This window comes from Lethenteron reissneri, chromosome 12 (assembly GCF_015708825.2).
Source record: "Lethenteron reissneri isolate LAM-NWPU_2019-01 chromosome 12, ASM1570882v1, whole genome shotgun sequence".
Classification (NCBI taxonomy): domain Eukaryota; kingdom Metazoa; phylum Chordata; class Hyperoartia; order Petromyzontiformes; family Petromyzontidae; genus Lethenteron; species Lethenteron reissneri.
In genome coordinates, this window is record NC_083790.1 from 8,200,859 (window position 1) to 8,221,446 (window position 20,588).

Sequence of the window (20,588 nt, forward strand, 5' to 3'; positions counted from 1 at the left end):
TGATCGATATAACCCTGGGTTTAAAAGGAACTCGGCACTGCCTATGCAGCAGCTCAAGAAGCAGGGCCCTCAGAGGAGACACGGGCGGTCACCGTTCTCACGCTGCAAAACTCGGCAGTCACGCTACCTTGAAGTTCCCGCCTGGAGCGGAGCGGCTGAAGTCCTCGGTCGGCTGTGACACAGGCCGCGCCTCCGGTGGAAGCACCTGTGATACCACCGTCTCTCCTGGCAGCAAGAGCCTCGTTTGGTGATTAGCACGAGTAGGCGCGACCCGACTCACTGTGTGTGTGTGTGTGTACCGAGGTGAGTGCCTACGGCTGTGCCGCTCTCAAAAATTGTCTCTGTGAGGCTGGGCAATTGATTTAATTTTATTTTTAAAAATATATTACCTCGACAAAACACCTGAGATGGAATATCCCCATTGACGCGTACACAGCGTTTGTTTAGAACACTGGAACGCTTATGTATCCTAAAGGCGCTTTTAGCTCTGAGCCTCACGCAATGACCGTAAACCCTAAATATCCTAATCAGGCCTTGGTCTGGCTGTATCAGCCTCAGGAATTAACATTGAATCCTCATATTGATCAATCTGCCTTAAGCTGGCTGTGTGAACCACGGGCAGTAATCATATGGGAGCATTGGTCTGGCGAAATAAGCCTTGGTAATAATAACAACAATAATGTCTTGTGTAAAATTGTCTTCTTGTGTCAGATGTAACATTACTATACGTATGGCACAACTGGAAGTGACTTCGTGTATGCATCTCTCTATATGTGGGCCATTACATTCAACTTCTCATATCTGCAATCGTAAATCACCTAGCGGCCAGGTCATTACCTCACACAAATAGAAAACAAATGCATCTTCTTATCCTCAGAGTGTCTTTGACCTCCAGTGACCTTGCTCTCACAGATGGCACATTCCAATGCTATCTATTGTTGACAGCATATGGTCAGTAAATACGAATACTCTACATCAGCACTGACTAAGTGTCACCTAAATTGAGCCTGTACCAGTTGTATAACTCGCATTTTTAAATCCTTTATATTAAGTTCGCTTGCTTGCGTGCTTGCTTGCTTGCTTACGACCGTGCAAACCTTTCGGTCGTTTTTTAACCCACTTCCCGTGATCCAATCGAGCTGACATTTTGCACACAGACTCGTTGTGTGAGACAATTCATGTTCGTGAAAATTTTTTTTCCAAAATTTTACACTGTTTAGGGAAAACAAATTAAATATTTAATTACCAATTATTTAATACTGCCAGACAATCATCTGACCCATAGGTGGCAGCCATCTCAAGCCAGAGGACGAGAGGACTCTAGCCGCCACGCATATAAAGGATTTAGAGTGAAAAACGTTGTTTTTACGGGTTATACTTGTAACGGGTTATACTTATATATGGAATCAGTTGTAATCAGTCATATTGTCACGCCACTTCGCTTCCAAGGCTCTCAAAGACTCAGGATGTGCGTAGAAATGCATTGTATAAAAAAAGTGTGCCAATTTTCCAAGAGCGACTGCTGTATTACAAAAGAGCATTTTTTTTTGAAAACTTACATTCGTCGCCACTTCTTTAAAGGTTAAAACGAATCATTAGTGCGCGGCATTGACACAAAAAAAAAGCTACGCGTTATGAATGTTTAAAAAGGTCAGCTGTGAAAAATACGGCACAGCCGAACGCGCTTGGTTTAGACGTGTCAAACGAAAGGGCGGAGCGATAGTACAGCCTTACCATTCTCGTTTTGTATTCCAGGAATGAAACTGCTTTTGAGACTGAATCTCTTTGAAAATCGCGTCTGGCTCCTCCATCCTTGCACGATGACTTTAAAGCTGTATTGGTCAGAGTCAGCGTCGCCGTTTTGAGTAAAATATCGGGAATAAACCCCGTCATCCTTTATCACGTCCGCCCCTGAAAATGAGACAACTCGTGAATTTACAGCTTTATTTTTTCAACGCGTATTTTACGCGTGACAATACAATTCTGAGCGCGTCGCGAGACCTTGAATCCATCACTTTTCACCGAGCATCGTTTGGGAGAAGCACAATTTTACGCTCAGGTCTGTGTTCGGTGGAAGTTGTAATTGCAGACGCGTTCACAGTCATTCCAGTTTGCCGTTTTCCACGACGCACGTAAAAAAAACAAAAAACAATCTTAATTTATTCTTGCATTTTAAGTTCACATGAATGCTGGATGGATATTCTGCAATGTAGCATTTAAACGCGTGGAATCATATCCTGGGACGCCAAGCCGAAAGGAAATGTCCTCTATGCGCCACGCACTGCAGTTCGAAGAGTGGTTACCCACGTGGCCAAAAAACCTGTCTCATAACGACCCCGCATTCCCGACCTCACGGTCATAGCCGATTAACGAGTCACAGTGGGGGGGGGGGGGGGGGGGGTGGCGGGAGGAACAAACAAGCATTAAAAAAGGGGTTTTAAATGGGCTTATAATTGTATAGTCAAAATGGGCCTGAAGCCAACGTCGTATGTGAACATAGCAGGGTTTGGGTTACTGAGAACAGGCTGCAAGCTGTAATTACAACAGCCTGAGCCCCTTTGGTATTAAATAGTATCGAATGGATGGTGTATAGACGTGCTGCATGGCGCATGTTGTAAGCTGGCCCAACAGGAAGCTTGGGCTTCAGCCGTAGCCTACCCCGACTCAAACTAGTTTGTCCCTGGCTTCTCTTGTATTCATTGCGCACGTCACGAAGCGTGCCTTGGATTTGTTTTTTTTATTTGAAGCTTTGACCTGTGCTGTCTTTTGAAAAACAGCAGCTCACGATGCCACAGGAGTGACGCTACATAAACTTCAGTTGAAGCAAGGGGTATTGTTTCTTAAATCCATTGAGGTGGCGAAATGTTAACTACCTCGCCTGGTGTACAGAAGGTCGTGGGTTCCATCTCAACCCTGATGCCTGTTGTATATTTGGAGTTTGTATGTTCTCTCTGTAGTCGAGTGGATTTTTCTCCGGGTCCTCTGGATTGTCCCTCAGCATTTAGAATCAACACGCGTTTAGACTATTTGGCTGCTATAAATTTCCACATGATAAGCTACTTCGATGAGCTATTATTTGTGGCCAGGTCGCTTCTGAAAAAGAGCTCTATAGCTCGGTGGGCCTTTCCTGGTAAAATAAAAAGTTGAGTTTTAGTTAGTTTTAGAATCGCCCAGTGACAGGGTGGCAACCACTGGCCAGGCGATCAAGTGTGCAGGCGATGTGACTGCAATGGGAGCTATGGGATGGTTGGGCTCAGAACACAGGGCTATGAAGAGGGACGAAATGAGATAGGGGACCCCATGTTACTACGCAAGCAAGGGACCCATGTAGATTTGACACCTGTGCTGGCTTTACAAGGATCTTTTTATTTTTGAAGTAGCTGTCCTGGAAACATCTGTAAGTCTCCCCGGACCATGAAAAAGTCACAGTTTTTTTGCTAGTCATTAAAGACAATGCATCTAATTGCAGTTCGACCCTCCAGTTCTGAGGGATATTCTTCCCATGATACGTTATGGATTTTTTGTGCCTCAAAGGTGGCAGCCATCGTCACGACCCGTGCAACATGGCCACATGGCGGGTGCCTCACTTTAGATCCAGGTGCTCCCTGTGGCTTTACACAGCCGACGAGAGCCGGATCCTCATTCATTGCGAGAGAGGTTGTGCAACCTAACCTCTCTCAAAAACCGTGCAACTTAATCACACGTGACCGCTTTGGCCACATCTCGGCGAGCCGTTGCGCAATGAGGAATATTTAAATGGCGTTACCGAAGAATCGCAACAAGCAATCACAGTCCGCAGACCGACTGCCCGCGAACGTCGAGCCTCGCTCTACCGTGAGCAACCAGTTGCATGACCGCTCGCAACTGGTTGCAGGAGGTGCCCAATCCACACGCAAACGAGCGAGTTAAGTTTGCGCGCGTCTGGCCCGCTCACGGCCGTGTTACCCCGCCTTGGACGGACTGCGCGACTCCAACCTGCCCACCCCACCACCGCACCTGCGCCGTTGTCGAGCATCTGCAGGTGAAAGGCGTCGACGCCGGGCACCTCGACGACCGCCGTGACGTTGGCCCCGCTGATGGCCCTGAAGCCCTGCGCCACCAAGGCGTGCAGCGACACGGGCCGCCGCTGCGCCGCGGCCTTCTCCGTGCCGCTCACGCGCACCGTGACGCCAATGGGCGGCACGGTGGGCGACGCGACGCGGCTCGTGACCGCCAGCGTGAGCAGGGTGCGCGCCTGTCCGCCGTTCACGATGAAGTAGCTCCACGGGCCGGGCTGGAGAACGACAGCTGGCGTCGTGAAGGTGTTCATTTAGCCACTGCACAATTCGACGCGTGGCCTTTCGCGAGCAATATTATTCATCTTCTTGGTTCTTTCGGTAAAGTGACGTAGAAGGGAAATAATAAAATAATAAAAATGAAACATGATAAAATAATTCTCACGACGTTTCGGCCACAACGCGAGCAGCCGTCCTCAGGTGAGGAACAGGTCTGTCGGAAAGACAGCGTCTTATGTTTTATGTTTTATTATTTTATTATTTCCCTTCTACGTGACTTTACCAAAAGAACCAAGAAGATGAATCCCTGCAGTCACGAAAGCTTTAAATAGAAATAGTATTCTTGATAAAGGTTTTTTTGTGGGGGGGGGGGGGGGGGGTAAATGTGTCGTTAACCCGCCTCCATCTGACGCAGCCAATAATAAAGTTTCTCACGGCAGGTTGTAATCACCAGTGAAACGTCGTACTCAAATTGTGAATGTTGTGGGTTTACTCTCCAACACACCGGTGTGCTGAATTAGTTACAAATTGGCACGTTTTTTCCATGACAAACCTTACTAATTGGCTGTGTCGGGTGGTGGGGGGTTAACAATACATTTATACTCATTTTTTGTCTCTATGTGAATGGTGTGTTAGAGTGATGAGTGTAGCCCTTTTGTCAATCCAGTGGCGGATGAGGGCCTTCAAACAGCATGCAGGTTATTAGCGTAATTTGACCGTACTTCACCACACTGGTCATTGCGGGTCGGCGAAGGTGGGGAGCAGACACGGGAGCACAGTATAGTCCAACAATGGAGTTTGCTCCACTGCCCCCAAAGTGACCCCTAAACCGCCTTTAACTCCTATTTTTTTCGCATGGGAGTTGCCCATCCAAGTACTGTCCAGGCTCAAGTTTGGTTAGCTTCTGAGATCTGATTAGATCGGCTGTATTCCGTTTGATGTTATAAGGTTAGCACAGTTTAAATATTTAGGGGCACAAATCGTGTGTTGGTGCAAAGGTAGTGTCGGGCACTTAATGGCAGAAAAATGGCCACACCACTGGTTTTAACATAATTTTCCTGGTTTGTATTTCTGCAAATCAGATCCTTTGATGTTAATCGCCACTCTCGTCATTATTAGCTCTGTCTTTAAACAGAAAAAAAATCATGGTGGGCTAACACTTTGACCAAACGGCTCTTCTGCCAAATGTTAAAGAAGAAAGTTTATTGCCAGAAATGTTAGTTGCTCGTATAATCTATTTAAAGGCATCGTTAGTGATGGAAGTGGTGAGGTCTTTATTTGCCTGTGGTTGTACATCACTGCCAACACAGTTCCTTAGGCTGGGTCTGGATTAATGAGTGAAAACTTGAGTTGTACATCTGTATTTAGCTGCCATGTAGCAATTTATCATTTTCAACCCTGAATGAAGGCTTCAAACACACTGTGTCAGTCGTGGGGGATGTTTGACCAACGACGCCACTCTAATCAGGCTGGTGTAGAGGGGGGCCCAGGACCGGTTCAGTTATTACTCGCCGCTGATGACAGCCGTGACTGGGATTCGAACTCGGGTTGCCAGGCTCATGACACAGTGTGCGAGCCACGCCATGCACAGTTGCCCTCAAGCTGTCATGCATTTGTAATAAAGGTCGTGGAAGCAACTTCTAGAATCCGGTCTTTATTTGTCTTTCGTTTACAACATTCCCATCTTACTCCTTCACGCTGCTGACAGACAGCGTGAGAGGGAGAGACACGCGCGGCCACGTGGCAGCCTGGACCCCGCTCCAGCGTGGCCTCACCCTCCGTTCGTTCCAGATCTGACCACGTGTTGTTCGTCTCCTCCCCTTTTAATACCTGGGTCACGTGGTACCTTTCCACCAATCCTGGTTAGCCTCTATGGAATCTTCTAGACTCCATGGCACGCTCCCAGGACCACGCCCCTGACTCGTCCCCCCATTGGCTGTGGCTAAAGCCAGCAGAACCAATCCTCTACTTACAGATGTCACCTTCCCATTACGTCAGGGCCACGCCCCTAGACTTTTCCCCATTGGCTATGGGCCAGGACCGGCAGAGCCAATCATCGTACGAGGTGTAATCCAACAGCAACCCGGATATGTCCTCACATTACAAATTGACATGAGGCTTGTTTTTTTTGTATTGCATCTATATTCGTGCATTGTACACTCTATCCGTTTTTACCACGTTTGTATTTGTGATTTTTGGTGCGTTTTAAAGGTTAATGTATAGGCAAAACTGAGGGCTATTTGAACAGTTTTGTTTAACCTGGAGATTGTAGCCATGCAGAGGGCGTCAGCATTTCAGACTGATTTGTGCATGTTGATATATTCAGTGGGGTATAATAATAATAATGTGCTTTGGCAAGGTCTGAGCGCAGGCAAAATATGGTTTCACTCACCTTGGCGATGCCTGGGATTGTAAGGCGTGATGTGTTGAAATTAGCATCGATATTGAAGTCGGAAGTGTTATAGACCCTGCCGTTTGGGCTGGTGATGAGAATCCTCAGACTTCCGTGTGTGACCTCTGTCACAACAAACTTGGTGTCGTTTCCAATCGTGCTGTCGAGGTACACTGTTCCTTGTACGTGTTCCTCAACATCCATCATGAAGGCCTTGCTCTCCAGCTAAACATACAATAAATGGAAAAGAGCTGTCGTTGTGTTAATCGTACTTAATTGCGAGCTTTGGTGAGCTCCAGACACATTTATTTGTACTTGTAAATGCACGCACAGCACTACACAGGGTGGTCATAAAATGTCTGGTTTGAAGATACCATCTTGTCGCGTGTTTCACAAAATACTTTCGGAAAGAAAACAAATTGCCATCTTGGCATGTCACCAAATAATAGCTCAATAAATTAAAAACATTAACGTTTCAATATATGAAACATTGCGTATTAATAGAACACGTAACTATTGGGATTCATTTGACGATCACCCTCGATTACGTACTTGCACGCACGCACACTCACGCACGCACAGTACATGTTGACGTTAATATTTCATGTACAGCTTGTCAAGTGCATTTTAACGAAAGAGCATTTGAAGGTCATCATTATCGTCTGGGATGATTTATTCATTCGACGGGCAGCACTGCGGCCGCCACCGATTGTGGGCCTTCGCGTGCTCGCACTGAAGGCCGTCACCTGGATGACCATGCTCTCCCAGTTTCCGTCTCGATTGCCGGTCATAGTAAAGGCGTCCACCAGTCCATTGCTGTCCACGTTGTCTGTCGCAAAGAGCTGCAGTCCACCTGAATGCGCATTTTCATCGCGGTGGAGAAATTCGCGAGAGCTAATCATTTAAAGTAAAGATGTAAAAACAAATTAAGGAACAAAAAACTTGATATGGAATAACACACACACAACAACAATCGAATCAAAATGATGTAACGAATGAATAAACCGTTGACCAAAGTCTATGATAGGAAATATATTGAAAGGTGTAAAAAGCAGACAACCCTATTTTACCGTTACACATAAATAACCAAGCTATTTAATAACCTATATAAAATAACCATATATGAAACTTCCAGTAATGTAAAATAGTGTGGCGATTTGGGCGTTATTTTAAATCACCTGCTCTGAATATATTGAGAAGACCAATAACATTACCATTTTCCTTGCAATGGGGTTGATTTTTAATTTAGATAATTCTCGCTCAAATGCCCACACGCTGGCGGTGTGATGGCTCGGCAGATTAGCACCTGCTTTGTAACCAGGAGGAGCCGAATTTGAATTCTGCTGCATGCCAATTGCAAGTGTACAGAGCCACACGCCTCTGCACTGACCAACGTTTCCACATCCTTCCCTTGTCCAATTTCCACAAGGCAGAAATTTCTAACACGGTTAGAATTTTTTTTGTTTAAGTGGCCACAAGATGGTCGAGATGCACCCAATCACGGGAAGAGAGGACGCGAAATGGGAGCCGATGACTCCGTGCGACACTGGGATGCTGCCGTGCTGTGATGGTTAGCAAACTGGACTTGCAGTCCGGTGGTCGGGCGGTTAGATTTGATGTTCCAGTTGTATGTTTGCATGTTGAACTTGTATCGCACCGTACATAACCAACTGTGCGAATCAGAGGTGCGGGGGAATAACAACAAACTAAACACAAAAATCGAATCTAAAGAAATTCGTATTTAATCTAAATTTAAAAGTGCATAGCTCCAGTGGCTTCCTAATATCGGAAGGAAGAGCGTTCCAGACGTCCGCAGAAGCGCATCTGAAAGCGCGCGATGCAGTGACCGTCTTTGTTCAATGGTTAGCCAAACGCCGCTGAGAGGCGAATCGGAGTTTGCATGATGTTGTATGCTCCTTGACGAGATCGGCAAGGTATCGTGGTTCATTTGTGGCAAGCACGTTGAGTGCGACCTTATAAGCAATGGTGCAAGTTTCTTGCATTCCTCCCCGCCTCTGTCAACTCAGCAGTATAGCTTTTAATCAATCGGTAGGTCGCGTGCGGTCCAATAGAGTGCAGCTACTCCCACCTCTTCCAGGTCTGGCTAGCGTGGAAGAGAAGGCCAAGTACCGTCTAGCTGGGGCTGTCTTGAGCTCCGTATGGTTGAGGCCCTTCCCAGCTTAAATATACGCTGCCAAGCCTGGTGGTGTTCATTCAGACGCTGTCTTTCTGACAGACTTGTTCTTCACCTGAGGACGGCTGCTTGTGTTGTGGCCGAAACGTCGTGAGAATTATTTAATTATGTTTTATTTTTATTATTTTAATAATTTATTATTTACATTCTACGTGACTTTACCGAAAGAACCAAGAAGATGAATCCCTGCAGTCACGAAAGCTTTAAATCATGCAAATTATTTTTAGCTGTTTGGCCGTTCCACGGTCGTTGTGCATTGCATCGCTTCACCTGTGATAGCAGACAGCTGTTCAAACTCCTGGGTGGGGGTGTTTCCCAGCGCGATGGTGTGCACCACACACTGGCACTGCTGCACGGTCTCCAGGCAGTTCTCGTTCGTCGTGTCCCCGGCGTCCGACAGCAGAATTATCTCGTCCCCAAGGGCGTCCCCGTTGTCCTGCGACAGCACCTGCGTTCCCGTCAAAACGAAGCTGTAATGTTTTAGGGTTGCGATGCAACCAGCCGCGAGCGTAATGGTTAGCGCTGGGAACGCAACCCAAAGATTTGCCGGTTCGACCTCCCGTCGCCGCAGTTGAAGCAAGGGGCATTGTTTCCTAAATCTGCCACGGTGGCGAGATGTTAACTACCTCGCCTGGTATACAGGAGGTCGTGAGTTCAATCCCGACCTGATGCCTGCTGTATATTTGGAGTTTGCATGTGTCTCTCTCTCTCTCCCAATGGTCGCGTGGATTTTTCTCCGGGTCCTCTGGTTTTTCCCTCCCTATTTAGAAACGTGCGTTTACAGTATTTGGCTGCTATAAATGTCCACGTGATAAGCCACTTCATTGAGCTATCATTTGTGGTCAGGTCGCTTCCGAAAAAGAGCTGTATGTCTCAGTAGGCCTTACCTGGTAAAATAAAAAATAAATAGTTTAGCTTTAGTTTAAATCCCCCAACCCTTGTCCACCCAGCAGTAAAAATGAGTACACCACAGTTAGTCACTCGGCAGGTCACATGGTGGGGTAAAGGGTCGGGAAAATTCTCTCCAGAGAGGGGTTCTTTTAAGCTCTCTCTCTCTCTCACGTCGGCTCTTTCGTCAGCAGTGGCGTAAGCAAGCGACCGCCGGGCTGCTCATTCGTCGCCTTCAACTTCACTTACAGTTATCGGAGTGATTATATTCACATACGTGTTGACATCGTGTATAATGATGTGCCAGTCAAAGTTAAAGTGCTGAGGTGGCTGGATGGCTCAGAGGACAGAGCAGTGAGCTCAGCACCGCTGGGGTCTTTAGTTCAAAATATGGGCGACCACCCTCCCTTACTCTTCCCTTGATTGAGCTGGTTCGCAAAGCGTAGTGGGTTGATGGTCTCAGCCTGGTCACTGCACAAAAAAAGTTCATACAATATCAAATTTGCGTTTACGCTTAAATGAGCAAAAATTACAGCTCCAACCATTATATACATCAGTTTGACTGTCACACGACAAATGCTCTTAGAGCAGTTTGTGGGAATGCGTGGCCGTGTAAAGGACCTACTTTGCAGAGGATAAACAAATCACTTTGAGAATGTTTCAGAAGAAAATCTGCTCTACAGCCCGATGAGAGTTCCAAACAGATTTTTTGTCTCATGATATGAGGCCAATAGTACAGTTGCAATTTGGGGGAAAATACCAACAAAATTTCAGACAAATTGTTTCCCTGATAAAACAAGCAATGGGTTGGCGTGTATCTTCATTGGCGACTCTTAATTATAGTGAAACTCTCACTTTCGTACATCTTTCCATTAGGAAAATCATTGTTGACTTTTCAAACAATAGTACTCAAACGTATCAACCATGGAGGGTGATAGGCAGAGTCAAATCCCCGAACGTAATTTTTTAACTTATAATTTTCCAATTTTGAGTTTGTCACTCCCACCACAGGGCCACGTAGCTGGATTATAATCAATTGCTTTCCCATTAATAAAATATTGCCACTTACCAATTACAAGTCCAATCATAACTGCATGCCCAAGTATATCATGTACACATGCAGCTCATGGTCATTCTACCGCTGGATGATGGCCTTTCCATGTCGTGAGGATTGTGGGAGTTATTTGACCATACAGTACTTCATTACGCTGGTCAGTGTGAGTTGGTGATGGGGGAATGTCGATGTGGGAGGGTAGAATATGTGGTACAAGAATCTATTTTGTTTCACTGTCCTCCGCTGTCCATCAAATTCCCAGGTATATCGATTACACGTCCACTCATATAAACCTAGTAATGGGCAAGCATTATTATTTCATATACAATTAAAATACTACGTTGACATTTTGCCAGCTTTTGCACTCTTCTCAAATATCTAGCAGAAGAGAAATGTTTGTTGCATGGCAGTCAAACCAATGTGTCTCAATTCTCAGGAGCATGACATTTTCTAAACTTAGCTGAACTCCAACTTTAACGTGATGGATATTTTTTTTCCGCGTGTAGTCAATAATAACGACCATGAACTCACCACGCTCGAGAACTCAGTTTGATCACAGGCGGTAGCCCAGATTCCCACCCAGGCTTCTCAGCAATGCCACCTCAGCGATGTGACCCTTAAGCCACCAAACCATCTCAGAATTTTGCGTCGAGGAGACGAGGCTGCGCATCAGACCTGGATCCCTTGCTTCAGTCCGTCGCACATCTTCGTGGCCCCATAGGCTGTCTGCGGGAGCAGCTCCACGAGTTGCCTGCGGCTGGCCTCATCGCTCAGCAGCACGAGGGGCGAGTTGACGACGACTGTGTTGCTGAACGACACAATTCCGAGGTAAGTGCCGTGCTCCAGCACCTGCATTATGAGGATCTCGGCCGCCTGTCTCATCCTCATCATTCGCGAATTCTGAAACAAAGACGTTGTGTTTCTCACGGTCACGAGTTTTTCAACGGGTCGCCGAGCGTTGGTTTTGGGCCCTGGCGCAGGAAACGAAGTGTGACCCAGTTCCCGTGTCCCGATTCCCCCACTCTGTGTACCCCTGGTGCCGGTGCCTCTGCGGGCCGTGGGGCCCGGTGCAGTTGCACCGCCTGTACACTAGAAAGCTACGCCACTGGGACTGTAGCTGTGCAGGAAAAGGTGAAGGTTTTTTTGTCAAAAGGACAGAGGATAGACTTTATAGGAACATTTTAAAATGTTAGGGTGGAGAAAGGAACACTCTCCTCCTCAATTGCGAGTTTTGGGTGACGTGTCTGGGTGATCGATTGATATATGATGCATAGGCAAAATAAATAAAAAAACGCACTCAGATTTTATAACGTGCATGTACGCTTTCTCAGGGCAGACTATCTTAGGAACTTTAACCACATACTCTCTGTGTAGACCGCAGTGGTGTTCATACTACTTATCCTGATTGTAGTAAAACGAACCTGATGACGGTGACTATATTAATGGTTATGGCAAAAGCGACGCGGATCTCATCCGCCACCCACACACATGGCGCTTGCAACACTTATACAAATTGCCCCTTGCAGTAAAAATGTCTTTTAAAATGCGCCCGTTATTAACTGTATCTGTGAAGGACAAACCGAGAGTCTGTGGTCCAATAAAAAGTGGAAATTTACAAGCCATCGTTCGCTGCTCATGATATGCTGCTCATAGACGGAGCCGTAGATCAAGTGGTTGCGGGTTGAAGATCCACCGTAGCTTACTCCTTTACACCATAAACCCAACTTAATTTCAGTAACTGTCCTCACGAACTCATTTAATGTCACCGTGGACCGTGAGCCCGATGGCATGTCCCACTTCATGATTGTGGTTCTTCCTTAACGAGCATAGAAATATAATCTCCAAAAAACGTGCGGTATTGGAGAATTGAGTCATCTTCCTAAGCGCTTGTCCAAGGAAACCAGTTTAATAATGGAGCTGAAACCTTTTTCGAGATGTGAATCAATATAACAGGATTACTGTATGTGCAATATCTAAGAACATAACGTGCTTAAATTGTATGAGCGTTCAATCAAAATGCTAGCAATGAATTCCCCTTTGACTGCAGATGGTGGAAATTGCAAGCTATAACTTGTTAAGATTGTGCTGCTGCAGAGCTCTGTATGGTCAGTAGTGTTCCACTGATTCATTCTCGTCTAACTACCAAACGGCCTTCCAGGTTGACATTCGGCAATTGCGGATGCACCTTTCTGGCATGGAGGTTTCTCTGGAGGGGGGCCGGAAGTGGTGCGAGCATTTTGCTTGGGGATGCCCTGTTATTTTTTTGGTGACTACAATTCAATGACATTTAACAAACCCCCTTATCTACCACCACAATTAGAATTAGCCTGACATGCAATAGTGCATCGGTATGCGTGCAGCCCTTTGTCAATTCACAGCTGTATGAGGGTTTCCCCACGCCGTATGAGTCGTGAGGGTTATTTAACCATTCTTCACTACGCCAGTCATCAGGGCCGTCCATAGGGGGATTGGGGGGGGGGGACAAATTCCACTCCGTGCCCCCCCCCCCAACGCCTTACATCTGACATCGTGAAGTTGAAGTGCTAATCTCCCCAAAGTGCGGGGCCTGGGGGGTGGTTCCCCCCGATTCGCCGCACCCCAAGGGACTTCGCCAAGCTGATGAGCGTGATTGTTGAATAGCAGGGGCATCTAGTAGGACCGGTTCAGACATCACTCACGACTGATGTTAGTTGTGTCCAGGGATTGAACTCGAGTCGCCAGATCCATTGTGCCGTGCGCTAACCATTGCCCCACCGTCCCCTGTTTTTTGGTGGTTCCCCATGATGCACATCACATGATGTACGCATAAACACTCATTAATTGGCCGGAAACACCTTAATGTATAGAGGACTACAGAGCGTGGGCAACGTTTGCTCACCGCCTGGCTGCTGCTGCCGCTGCCTTGCAGCTTGTCTGTGTGTGGCTCTCGGCGATTGTGAAATCACACTTCATGAATGACGACGCAATCTGAACCCAGCATAATCATCGCCGTAAAACATTTGGCATAGCTTCTCGAGATGCAGCCGCATTTACATATTTTAATAAAATTATAAAATAACAAGACATCATATAATTCCACATTGTAATGTAAACGGTAATGATACTAGCCGGGTCTAAAGTGCAGTGCGCTAACAATTCTACCCATCCGCCCCTCCCCCCAACTCTCATTAATGGTAAAACTATTATCTATGCCAGGGGTCGGCAACCTACGGCTCCGGAGCCGCATGCGGCTCTTTACGGGCTGCTTCTTGACGATATGTACGTATGTACAGTATGTACTCAGATGCATTGCGGCTCTTGAAATACTGAATTTTGTACCGAATTGGAAAGAAATGGCTCTTCTTGTTATTTTGGTTGCCGACCCCTGGTCTATGCTTCCTTCTCAGTTCACATGGACACCCAACTATAAAAGATAGAACCCCAAAACCGTGCGATATTTACGAGATTGCTTTTTAACTCGCACGTCCGACTTGAGAGCGGGGGGGGGGGAGTACGGTGCGAAAGAAGCTCAGCATACGGCGCGTACGCAATATCGGTCGCGCAAAGCCTACGTGTTAAACTTACGTAACGCACAACTCACGTACATATTCCATGCTTCCCGAGATGTCCAGGACTAGCGTCACCACCCTTCGCGTCACCTGGACGAGTTTGAAGGTGGGCTGCGTGGATGGCACGTTGCCAATCGCATTTTCTTTGCCGGCAAAGTCCTCGGATGTGAGCATGACCTCCCAGCTGCTCCTGAAACCGCACACGCGGTTCTGCATGCTGGGCGCGTCCACGTTGTGAGATTTATCATCGCAAAACTCGGTCACCTGAACGCCCCGGGGGAAGAGAGACAGAGAGAGAGAGAGAAAAAAAACCATCCCACGGTTATACGGTGATTGTGCATCGCCTGTAAAGGTGAAGCACACGCGAGCTATCTCCACGTGTCTTTTGACGGTTCTCAAGTGCAACAAGTGGCTAGGTTGTGTTTGAAAAGGCCTAACGTTGGCGAGTAACACATTATTTGGTGGTTCTGCGTTGGCAGTGGTGCACAAGTACAAAGAACAAAATACAATTCGGGACATTCGTCAATAACATTGTGGCCTTAAATGGAAAGAAACCTAATAGGTGACATTTCAGGCAATGCCCCTTCTTAGCACATTGCCTGAAACGTTGCCTATTCATACACTTTTCCTTTGCAATGCAGTGCTGTTGCAGAATTATCACGGTTGGCTACATACAGTGGAAAGAAGTTCAATATACATACATTGACGGAGGTTAAATTTCGATTTAAAGCTTTCGTGACTGCAGGGATTCATCTTCTTGGTTCTTTCGGTAAAGTCACGTAGAAGGGAAATAATAAAGTAATAAAATATAATAAAATAAATAAAATAAAACATAATAACATTTTTTATTTTATTATGTTTTATTTTTTAATTTTATTATTTCCCCTCTACGTGACTTTAACGAAAGAACCAAGAAGATTGACAAAGGTGTTCAGTTTGTTTTTGCTGTTGTTCATTTAACATCTTGAACACCAATGGTTTATGTTTAAATATGAAAGGGAGGGCATTTTTCTCTTTTATTTTATTTATACATTCAGCAATGTAAGCGCAGAAAAATGGAATTAGGGTACAAGGGATTGTCGCATTCGGTGCAGACCAATGGATCTAGAAAAAAAAAACCTCGTTGTGATCTAGGGTTGGGAAGAGAAGCAGAGGAGAGAGAAGAGAGAGAGGGAGAAGAGGAAAGAAAGAAGAGTGATGGGCGGAGAGCACACAGCTGTGTGAGATGATGAAGCCAGTTCCAGGCTAACACACGGAGCGGACACTAAACTAAAAACTTAACCATTTTTATCTTACCGGGTAAGGTCCACAGAGCTATACAGCTCTTTTTCAGAAGCCACCTGGCCACAAATGATAGCTCAACGAAGTGGCTTATCGCGTGGGAATTTATTGCAGCCAAATAGCCGATACGCACGTTTATAAATGTAGAGGGGAAAACCGGAGGTCCCGGAGAAAAATCCACTCGACCACGGGGAGAGAGACACGCGCACTCCAAATATACAGACGCCAGGGTCTGGATCGAACCCACCACGACCTCCTGTATACCATGCGAGGTAGTAAACATCTCACCACCGTGGCGCCACTGTGAAAGGCCAGCGAAGCCTCCGAGAGAGACACGTGCTGTGTGAGCACGGCCACTTCATGTGGGTAGATCGACAGTTTTTCCACTGTCTCAGTTGTTAGAGCGTAATTATTGATATACTTTTCTTGGTTCTTTCGGTAAAGTCACGTAGTCACATTGATATACTGTCATGAAGGGGCCAATCACAGTCCACAAGTGGGAAACTTTCTACTCAATCAGATAATAATAATAATAACTTGTCCAGGGAAACTGTGTATGTGTTGCCATATTATCACAAGGCAGTTTCCATGTAGAACATTTTTAAAATCATATTTTTCACTTTAAATTAAAGAACACAGTCATAATTATAATGGGGGGAGGGTGGAGTGGTGGTGCAGCAGTTAGCGCACAGCACCATGAACCTAGTGACCTGGTTTAAATTTCCACCCACGGCTAATAAGAATAATAACAACTTATTTTTATATAGCGCCTTTCATTGAAAAATCACAAAGAAGCTTTATATGTGAAAATGTCAATACTTCATATATATAATAGCATTTAAATATCTCATTCAGTATTTACCACAAAGGCTGGTGATATCTTCATCCACCTTAAATTCTATTTATGAGTAACAGTCGTAGCCATTATCACCAAATTTTCATTCTATTCAGAGCCACAATCTTAAAGAATATATATGTTACACTCAAAGCCAGTGGCTTGGTGCATAAAACGGCTTCATCATATTTGTTTTAGTTGTCCTATCTAAATCAAATTAAGGGACATTTGCACTTGGAAGTCCTTTATAAAACCCACGCACGAGCTGTACATTTGCACGTCTCACATTTTGCGATGTAGTTAATGAGAATGAGGATACATATTTTATGTTTTAGTTAATTTAAGCAAGTGGCGGCATTGTTCACATTTCGTATAAAGCATTTTCATTCTCACCTCCCACATATCACCTCCAGAAATAACCAAATAAAAATTATCCCTCTTCCCCCCTCCCTCGCTCTCAACGTGGGCATGCCCCCACCCAACCGCCCTTCACATTTAGACGCTCCATAAATCCAAATTTAATTGAATTGATTCGAAAATTTCATCAATATTTCCATCAGCTCGTTGGATTGGATCGTTGGTCGACCAATGAATGAATGAATACATTAATAAATTCGTGTCTCGAGAGACACTTGCCATTGTTGTAAATAGTTTTGTTAATTTACAGCCCCTCCCCGCGCTGTGCCGGTCATAGGGGTCACTTGATCATACTTCACCACAGCTGTCAATGTGGGTTGATGGAAATAATGGTGGGAACCAGGATATCGCTCACTACTTATGTTAGCCATGGCCAGGAATCACACTCAGTTTGCCGGATTTCATTGCATACACAGAACGCTAACCACTGTGCCGCGGCTGCAATAACATTGTTGAAGTTAGCATTATTGTTGCTTGTCCACCAACAAAGTGCCTTTGTCTATTGGTTAAAGTGTTTTGTGTTTATCTCTGTAAAAATATAGCTTCGTGAACACTGCATTGCTTCACTCATCCGGTTATTTTATCATGTTTGAGCTTCGGGACGCATTTTTAACAGTTACTGGGTTTCTAATAAGTGTCGTCTACTAAATTTTAAATTATTTGGGAACTCAATAGCAAGGGTTACAATGAATACGTTCTTCCAAAGATTATATGGGGCGCCATGGTGGCAAGAAGTTATCTCCCTCGCCTGGTATGCAGGAGGTCGTGGATTCAATCCCGACTCAGCTGTATATTTAGAGTTTGCATGTCCTTCTCGTGGTCGCGTGGATTTTTCTCTGGGTCCACTGGTTCCCCCCCCCCCGCGTTTAGAGTATTTGGCAGCTATACATTTCTGCGCGATAAGCCACTTGGTTGAGATATTATTTGTGGCCAGGTCGCTGCTGAAAAAGAGCTCAGTGAGCTTTACCTGGTAAAATAAAAAATATTCATATTCTTAGGTTTATTCGGTAAAGTCACGTAGGTAAAAAATTAAAATTACGGTTCCACCTGAAGACGGAAGCTTGTGTTGCCTCCGAAACGTCGTGATTTTTATTTTATTTTTATTTAACTTTTATTAATTTTTTACCTACGTGACTTTACCGAAAAAAAACCCAAGAATATGAATCCTTGCAGTCACGAAAGCTTCAAATCTAGAAAAAAAAATTGTTTAAATTTATCCGGGTGAGTACCGTGGATCCAGGTCCAGTTTCTAGTCATCTCCATCTCAGGTTTTCCAACCACGAGCTTCGCACCGCCTCCCAGGAGAGCAGTTTGGTGGCAGCTCAGCAGCACCCACTGGCGCATTCAAAATCACCTTCACTTTCCTCTCGTTCTCTAATGAATTCATCGCCTTTCCGTGTCAACTGTAATTCCAACAACCAACGGGGAGATCACTGCTCGTCTGAAACTGGAGTCACTGCACGCACATTAATTCACCCTACATTCAGACACTGTCTACTTGACGGACCTGTTCTCCACCTGAGGACGGCTGCTTGCGTTGTGGCCGAAACGTCGTGAGAATTATTTTATTATGTTTTATTTTTATTATTTGATTACTTCCCTTCTACGTGACTTTACCGAAAGAACCAAGAAGATGAATCCCTGCAGTCACGAAAGCTTTAAATCGAAATTCACCCTACTTGTTAACAGGATATATAAATATATAAGTACTCTTACGTATACGTTCCTATCGTAAAATACTTTACGACTCAGTGGACACGCGTTAAGTTGACAATAGCCACACGATTTCCATCCAATCACAGTTCCAATTGGGAGGCTGCCGTAAAAACAATGCGTAAACAACTACACGAATTGTGTTGTAGAAATTTCATTTGGGAATATATTGTTACTTTTTCAAATAAACACATGGCACCTGATTTCAATAAGTTGACTTATTTATCCTAGTCGTAGGGTTTTACCCTTTTAAACTGGTACAAAACTGACATCTTTATTCAAGGCATCATGTTTGCAATAACCGCAACACAAGTAGTCAAAAAAGCAAACAAAAAGAAGCAACTCTGATAATGATAATAATGATAACAATAATAATTATAATAATTATTTATCCTACTTCTTCCTTTAAACCAATGGAATATGACACGTAATACAAATTATACGCTGCCAAGCTTGGTGGTGTTCATTCAGACGCTGTCTTTCCGACAGACCTGTTCTTCACCTGAGGACGGCTGCTTGCGTTGTGGCCGAAACGTCGTGAAAATTGTATTATTGTATTATGTTTTATTTTTATCATTTTATTATCTCCCTTCTACGTGACTTTACCGAAAGGACCAAGAAGATGTGACGCTGTTGTTATTGCTGCTTAGATGATGATGCTGCTGATGAAGACGAGTGACAACGATCCATGATGGTGATGTTGATGATTAATGACCGCACGGCTCAGAGCCGGCCTCCTCACATTGTCCAGCCACTGCAGACTCATGTAGGACACGTTCGTCTTCTGAATGGAGTTCGGGTAGAAGGTGCATCCCTGCTCTGGCAAGTTGGTGGCTTCGTCGATGCTGCAGTCTTTGGACGTGCACATGACGTCCGTGCACGTCACCACGCTGATGGAGCCCTGGATGTCCTTGCTGCACCTGGAGAAGCACACGGGCAGAGAGCCCAGAGCACAGGTCGCAAACGGGTTTTGATTCCTTACCCGTACCCGTACCCGGCCGCACCAGGGTTGCAAACGGGTACCCGTACCCGTACCCTACCCGATACCCGGCTACCCGTACCCGGCCGGGTATCGGGTAGGGTACGGGTATCGGGTACCCGATTGCGACCTCTGGGATGAAGCCATGTTGCAGGCGCGGGTGGGTTGATTTTGGGAACTTGAATTGTGAGAAGAGACAAGACGTTGGGAAATGAGTGACAAACGGTGACTCACCAGTGACTCACGGCCTACCCGTACCCGGCCGCACCAGGGTCGCAAACAGGTATCCGTACCCTACCCGATACCCAGCTACCCGTACCCGGCCGGGTAGCCGGGTATCGGGTAGTGTACGGGTATCGGGTACCCGATTGCGACCTCTGGCCCCAGAGCAGACTTGGTCTGTGCAGATTGCAGCGTCTGTCTGCAGGGGGCAATGCTCCTCCACACTCGGAACTCGATGTCAAATTTCAAACGAAACTCAAACACACGGTGACCAAACGCAGAGCTGGGAGTGGGGGGGGGCATGTCTCCAACAGTCGTGAACATTGGGTTTTGTCATGCAGAAATAAAGGAAATCTACTGCTGGATGAAGGCCTCCCCACACACACCGTGTTAGCAGCCATGGGAGTTGTGTCCACCATATTTCACGACGCTGGTCATGATCGGGAGCGCAGTGTATGGTGTCTTAATGGATTATAAAAATATTTAGTTTACAAAGTTTTTTAAATCCACTGCTGGATGAGCGCCTCCCCGTGCCTTGTGGGTGCTGTGGGATTTTGACCATACTTCACCACGCCGGTCAGGGTGTGTTGGTGAAGGGGTGGTGGCAGTGACAAAAATGGACTGGACCAGAGTCGAGAATCAAACTCAGGTGGCTGGATTCAAAGCGTTCTGCGATAAAACCGTGTTAGCAGCCATGGGAGTTGCAGTTTAAAAAAAATGTTTTTTTGTTATTTTCTTGGAACCTATCTACGTGACTTTACCGAAAGCCCCAAAGAATACGTTTTGCGATA

The 20,588-nt window shown here is 45.7% G+C and overlaps 1 protein-coding gene across 2 annotated transcripts in view; it reads right to left on the minus strand.

The window, feature by feature from the left end:
• Positions 1-20,588, minus strand: part of LOC133341648 (calcium-activated chloride channel regulator 1-like) — a 34,026-nt gene that overhangs the window by 6,906 nt on the left and 6,532 nt on the right. Inside the window, exons 5-13 of one of the 2 annotated variants that reach the window (XM_061550244.1) lie at positions 19,339-19,516; positions 14,441-14,614; positions 11,478-11,702; positions 9,131-9,308; positions 7,413-7,519; positions 6,667-6,891; positions 3,997-4,273; positions 1,735-1,911; positions 128-225 (exon numbers count right to left, since the gene is read on the minus strand). In XM_061550244.1, the coding sequence (XP_061406228.1) occupies positions 128-225; positions 1,735-1,911; positions 3,997-4,273; positions 6,667-6,891; positions 7,413-7,519; positions 9,131-9,308; positions 11,478-11,702; positions 14,441-14,614; positions 19,339-19,516 (1,639 nt within the window). Of the gene's footprint in view, positions 1-127; positions 226-1,734; positions 1,912-3,996; positions 4,274-6,666; positions 6,892-7,412; positions 7,520-9,130; positions 9,309-11,477; positions 11,703-14,386; positions 14,615-19,338; positions 19,517-20,588 lie in introns of both variants that reach the window. The other variant, XM_061550242.1, reaches the window with a different exon arrangement.